The sequence below is a fragment of the Rana temporaria genome, chromosome 11 (genome assembly GCF_905171775.1).
Source record: "Rana temporaria chromosome 11, aRanTem1.1, whole genome shotgun sequence".
Lineage (NCBI taxonomy): Eukaryota > Metazoa > Chordata > Amphibia > Anura > Ranidae > Rana > Rana temporaria.
The window spans coordinates 10,970,444-10,977,184 of record NC_053499.1 but is presented as its reverse complement, the minus strand read 5'-3'; the positions used below and the strand labels follow the sequence as shown (position 1 = coordinate 10,977,184).

The 6,741-nt window shown below is 52.3% G+C and overlaps 1 protein-coding gene across 1 annotated transcript; it reads right to left on the bottom strand.

Annotated features, from left to right (window-relative positions):
• Window positions 1–4,607: 4,607 nt before the first annotated feature.
• LOC120917035 (uncharacterized protein C11orf96 homolog) lies at window positions 4,608–6,498 on the bottom strand. The gene has a single exon (XM_040328026.1). The coding sequence runs from the start codon at window positions 5,373–5,375 to the stop codon at window positions 5,037–5,039; it is 339 nt and encodes a 112-aa protein (XP_040183960.1). The 5' UTR covers window positions 5,376–6,498; the 3' UTR covers window positions 4,608–5,036.
• Window positions 6,499–6,741: the final 243 nt, after the last annotated feature.

Below are 6,741 nucleotides of genomic sequence, written 5' to 3'. Positions count from 1 at the left end.
GTCTCATAAAAGCGAAAATATTAGCGGCAGAGAGAGGAAAATAATTCCTTGTGATGGCACACGTTGGGCGACACGTACCTGTCAATCTGTATTTGTAGCGTGTGTAGAATCCTAGAAAAATACACAAACTGTATGCGCTGTTATCGGAAATCCAATCCATGACCCAGCAATCGGCGCCGTTCTGGGCCAATCCACTCTGGTCATTTCAGAACACAAAACATCTGGTGGGCGGAGACAGGAACACCCCCCCCCCCCCCCCCCTGGGTTGATTGGCCAAGGGCTAGAGCCTAGCCCACATTCATATCCAGTGGCGGCCTGACCATAGGGGGCGCCCTGGCGCTGCCCCCCCCCCCCCCTTCCTGTAGTCATAAAAAAAAAACAGGCCCTTTAAGATTGTCGTTTTTACTAATATTGACTGCAGCGCCGCCCCCTCTGGCTCTCGCAAATAACATACATTCATGCATTGCATGAATGTATGTTATTGTTGCCAGCTGCCGCTGGTCTATTCAGATGGCCGGACCTTGGGCGCCGGATACCTGAATAACGGCAGCTGGTTGGCTGTGCGGAAGTGCCTATCAGAGCCAGCCTAAGTGCTCAGTCTATGTTACGTGCCAATCGGTATGCAATTTCTCTGTGTGTTGGCAGATTGCATGCAGATTGTAAGCTAACAGATCTGCCAGACGGAGATCTGTGTGTGTGTGTGGTGGCTCAGCAGACCAGTCTGCGGACAAACTGTTGGGTGGTGGCAGGCTATCGTTTAGTGTGTGGGTGTGGGGACAGTGGGAAGAGTGATTAACACCGGGGTTCAAGCTTGCAGGATAGCTGGAGGAACCCTAGAAGTGTGTAGTAATTTCTAGACTGTTTCCCAACTCTTAGCGTGCACCAGATTGTATGTAAGATTTGTATCTGCCTGTGTGTGGTCAGCTAGCTGGATTGGAGTGGAGTCTCCCTCTAGTGGTGGCCAAAGGTAGTGCGGGCTGTGAAAGTATCACAGCCAGGCTTGCATGCTCAGTAAGAAATTCCCCCTTATTCCTTTAGTTCCTCATATAACCCCGTCGCGGTTAGTTAGTCGCCGTTGGCGGGCGTAATCGTGACAATCGGCTCCATCTAGTGCCCATCATACAGTATTTTCCTAGTTGAGGTATGGCAGGTAAAATGCAGCATTTTGGCCACTAGATGGCGCTGATTATAGAAAAAATAAATGACGGTGATTGTTTTTACAGCTTTGTGAATTGTTGAGGATTTCCCACAGACTTGTGTGAAATAAATGGACCTCTTTAGTCTACAAGAGCCCTGAAGGTCACACGATTGGTTCCAAAGAGCCGCATGTGGCCCTCAGGCTGAGCAGCGGGGATGTGGAGTCGCTGGTTGTTCCCGATTGTCGGGGATATCTCAAGCTTTCATTTATTTATCCCATATTTTTTTTTTTTTATAATTGTATATTTTATTTAGAAATAATGAAAGTCTCGGTGATCTCTCTGTAGTTTGATGCTCAGCAATCCGTCAGCAGCTGGCAGGCCGACAGCTTTATGTGACCTCCTTATATAAACCTGCATGCTCAGCATGGGGGAATTATGGAAGGGCTGAGAGGATTTGTACCTGTGAGAAGCAGCTTGGACCGGAGCTTCCTCCAGACATTGTCCACAAGACGGGAGGGACAGCGGGCCCTTCCTGAGCACGGGGGGCCCTTCCTGAGCACAGGACCCAAACGGCACCTGGGGCCTTTCCTGAACCTGGGATCCTTACTGAGCACTTCCTGAACCAGGGGCCCTTACTGAGCACGGGGGCCCTTACTGAGCACGGGGGCCCTTACTGAGCACGGGGGCCCTTCCTGAGCACTTGGGGGCCCTTCCTGAGCACTTGGGGGCCCTTCCTGAGCACAGGAGCCCAAACAGCACCCGGGGTCCTTCCTGAGCATAGGGGTCCTTACTGAGCACTTGGGGGCCCTTCCTGAGCACGGGGGCCCTTCCTGAGCACAGGAGCCCAAACGGCACCTGGGGCCCTTTCTGAACCTGGGGGTTCTTACTGAGCACTTCCTGACCCTAGGGTCCTTACTGAGCACTTGGGGGCCCTTCCTGAGCACTTGGGGGCCCTTCCTAAGCACAGGAGCCCAAACAGCACCTGGGGTCCTTCCTGAGCACTTTCTGAGCATAGGGGTCCTTACTGAGAATTGTTTTCCTTCCTGAGCACTTGGGGGCCCTTCCTGAGCATGGGGGGCCCTTCCTGAGCACAGGAGCCCAAACGGCACCTGGGGCCCTTTCTCAACCTGGGGGTTCTTACTGAGCACTTCCTGACCCTAGGGTCCTTACTAAGCACTTAGGGGTCCTTACTGAGCACTTAGGGGCCCTTCCTGAGCACGTGGGGGCCTTTCCTAAGCACAGGAGCCCAAACAGCACCTTCCTGAGCACGGGGGCCCTTCCTAAGCACTTTCTGAGCATAGGGGTCCTTACTGAGCATTGTTTCCCTTCCTGAGCAATTGGGATCCCCTTCCTGAGCTCCGGGGCCCTTCCTGAGTACCGATGTCATTCTTCCATAGGTGAGGAAGGTAATAAATACCGGATTGTGGAAAAAGAAGGAATTAAAGATCCATCTCTCTGGTGGAATTTCCTCTATAAGGCCCCTTTCACACTGGGGCGTTTTTGGAGCGAAGCCTCATCTGCAATCCCAATGTGCTGGTAAAGCACCTCTAAGACCCTGACATTTTAGGGAGTTTTTGCAGTGCTTCAGTGTGAAAGGGTAAGGCGTTTTTACAGCGCTTTCAATTCATTTCAATGGAGAGGGGCGTTTTCGCAGCATGTACCACTTTTCTTATTTTTTTTCTGGAACTGGAACCGCAAGCACTGGTGTGAACTCTGCCATTGAGAACCATATAACCTACTTTCCATGCGTTTTTGATGCAGAAAAAAAAACGCACTGGACTGCATGAGGTGTGAACCGGCCCTTAAAGTGCATGCAAAGACTTTTTTTTGGGGGGGGGGGGTTGGGGAGACAACTGCTGTCTGTGCCCTCATTCAGCTTCTGATATCAGGACAAGACCTTTAAGCAGGGCCGCCATCAGGGGGGTACAGGCATTACACCTGTAAGGGGCCCGGCTGCCCCCCCTCCTCTCTTTATTTATTTTTATATATTTTTTTTGCATTACACCTTTAAGGGGCCCGGCTAGCCCCCCTCCTGTTTTTTTTTGCATTACACCTGGAAGGGGCCTGATGGTCTCCAGGGCCACTTACAGGTCCGGCTGGCCCCCTCCTGTATATTTTTTTTTGCATTACACCTGTAAGGGGCCCGATGGTCCTCAGGGGCCCGGATGGCCCCCCTCCTGTATTTTTTTGCATTACACCTGTAAGGGGCCCGAAGGTCCCCAGGGCCCCTTACAGGTCCGGCTGGCCCCCTCCTGTTTTTATTTTTTTATTTTTTGCATTACACCTGTAAGGGGCCTGATGGTCCCCAGGGCCCCTTACAGGCCCGGCTGCCCCCCCCCCCCCCCTCTCGTTTTTTTTTTTGCATTACACCTGTAAGGGGCCCGATGGTCCCCAGGGGCCCTTACAGGCCCGGCTGCCCCCCCCCCTCTCGTTTTTTTTTTTTTGCATTACACCTGTAAGGGGCCTGATGGTCCCCAGGGCCCCTTACAGGCCCGGCTGCCCCCCCCCTCTCGTTTTTTTTTTTTTTGCATTACACCTGTAAGGGGCCTGATGGTCCCCAGGGCCCCTTACAGGCCCGGCTGCCCCCCCCCCCCCCCACCTCTCGTTTTTTTTTGCATTACACCTGTAAGGGGCCCGATGGTCCCCAGGGGCCTGGCTGGCCCCCCTCCTGTTTTTATTTATTTTTTTGCATTACACCTGTAAGGGGCCTGATGGTCCCCAGGGCCCCTTACAGGCCCGGCTGCCCCCCCCCCCCCTCTCGTTTTTTTTTTTTTGCATTACACCTGTAAGGGGCCCGATGGTCCCCAGGGGCCCTTACAGGCCCGGCTGCCCCCCCCTCTCGTTTTTTTTTTTTGCATTACACCTGTAAGGGGCCTGATGGTCCCCAGGGCCCCTTACAGGCCCGGCTGCCCCCCCCTCTCGTTTTTTTTTTTTTGCATTACACCTGTAAGGGGCCTGATGGTCCCCAGGGCCCCTTACAGGCCCGGCTGCCCCCCCCCCCCCCACCTCTCGTTTTTTTTTTGCATTACACCTGTAAGGGGCCCGATGGTCCCCAGGGGCCTGGCTGGCCCCCCTCCTGTTTTTATTTATTTTTTTGCATTACACCTGTAAGGGGCCTGATGGTCCCCAGGGCCCCTTACAGGCCCGGCTGCCCCCCCCCCCCTCTCGTTTTTTTTTTTTGCATTACACCTGTAAGGGGCCCGATGGTCCCACTGGCTAAAACTGTGTAAGGGGCTCCAAAATGTTGTGATGGCTGCCGTGCTTCTAAGTGTTATTGAACTGCAGCAGAGAACGATCGAATCCCCTTCCCTTCCAGATTGGGCTGTGCTGTGCGACGGAGCTGTGTGAATCTCAGGGAGGGGATGGACGGGGCTACAAATACAAAGTCCCTGATATGTTTTCCATTTCAGCCACAAAACACTAAATGTCGGCTCTGCTAATTATCAGAAACAAACAATTGGTCCATAATTTAGATAAATTCTATTTATTTGTTGTGGAAGGACACAGGAAAATAGATATATATATATATATTTTGCTTTAACAAACCCAACTCACTAAATAGAATATGTATACAATATAACTGTGTGCTGTATATATAATAATAATAATAATAATATATAAGATATGGCTACAAATATTATACAGCTGAGAAACTCCACACTGCCATAGAGGGATCAATAAATACAAAAATAAGGATTTCTTTCTAGAAAACGCCAAGTCCGGATATGTAAACGTCATCATTATTATACTCCACCCCGACATCCACCCTGGCGGAAAGTCACGGGTTCCCCCAGCAGTTCTCCATAGGGGGGGGGGGGGAAAAGGGGGCCCCCCTATCCAGGCCGCTGGTAGACATTGTCACATTGGGAGGGAGCGTAGCCTTCCCAGGGCGCCTCCTCATGGGGTGGAATCGGAATCGCTAGAGTCCAGGCTGAGTTTATAGCTGTTGAGTTTGTCCTTCTGGGGGTAAGTGTGGTTGGAGCTCCTCCTGAGGCTCTCCAGGGACTGTAGAAAAGACTTCCTGGCTTTCTCCTCCTCGGAGGGCGAGACTCCTTCCTCCTCCACCTCCCTGATCTCTTCGAAGGAGAGGAGCTGGGAACGGAGCCGGCTCTCCCTGCGCCTCCTTAGGGCCCCCTTGGTCGGGGAGGGCAGAGGAAATTCCTCCTCTAGGAAGGCGCTTTGCTGCATGGCCTCCTGGTAGGTGCACAGGTGGTCCTCAGCCTGAGTGACGGACATCTTGGAGAAGAGAGAAGATGGGGATGCTGTGCAATGAGGGTATTGCGCAATAACGGGTGCTGTTCAAGGTGTACCAGTGGGTGCAGTGCGATAGTAGATACTGTTCAAGGTGGACCAGAAGGTCTTGTGTAATAAAGTATGGTGTTCAAGGTGGATTAGAGGTTGTTCAAGAAAGGATGCAGTTCAAGGTGGACCACAAGGTGTTGTGCAAGAGAAGATGCTGTTGAAGGTGGACCACAGGGTGTTGAGCAATGAAGGATGCAGTTCAAGGTGGACCACAGGGTGTTGTTGAGCAATGAAGGATGCAGTTCAAGGTGGACCACAGGGTGTTGAGCAATGAAGGATGCAGTTCAAGGTGGACCACAGGGTGTTGAGCAATGAAGGATGCAGTTCACGGTGGACCACAGGGTGTTGTTGAGCAATGAAGGATGCAGTTCAAGGTGGACAACAGGGTGTTGAACAACGAAGGATGCAGTTCAAGGTGGACCACAGGGTGTTGTTGAGCAATGAAGGATGCAGTTCAAGGTGGACCACAGGGTGTTGTTGAGCAATGAAGGATGCAGTTAAAGGTGGACCACAGGGTGTTGAGCAATGAAGGATGCAGTTCAAGGTGGACCACAGGGTGTTGTTGCGCAATGAAGGATGCAGTTCAAGGTGGACCACAGGGTGTTGTTGAGCAAAGAAGGATGCAGTTCAAGGTGGACCACAGGGTGTTGTTGAGCAATGAAGGATGCAGTTCAAGGTGGACCACAGGGTGTTGAGCAATGAAGGATGCAGTTCAAGGTGGACCACAGGGTGTTGTTGCGCAATGAAGGATGCAGTTCAAGGTGGACCACAGGGTGTTGTTGCGCAATGAAGGATGCAGTTCAAGGTGGACCACAGGGTGTTGCGCAATGAAGGATGCTCTAGTTTGCAAGAGCAGGTGGTTCTTTTGCAAGGGTGCAATCCCACGGTTTAGGAGCAGAGGGTGCTGTGAAGATCGGATGCTTGGTAGTACGATGGAAATGAAGACGGCGTGGTGCAGGGATTTTTTTTTGTCGTTCGACTCTCTGCTCGGCAAGGAGCTCAGGATAGTTTTGCAGATCCTGTGCAATGGTCCTGTTAGGGGACCAATGGGCAGATGATGCTGCAGACTGGCGAGGAGAGGATGGCAAGCGGTACCGCAGAGCCCAAAGAGGTCGGTCTCCGCTGTGCAATGCTGCAGCGTCAGATCTGCTCAGGGTCTCCAATCCTCGGAGGCTCAGCCTGTATAATCTGCACCGGCTCCTATGTCTCTGCTGCTCCTCCGGCTCCCCTCCATCCTTTTTATATCCCATCCTCCTCCTACACACAATCCGCTCGGATGACTCCCAGCTCCATGTAAAGT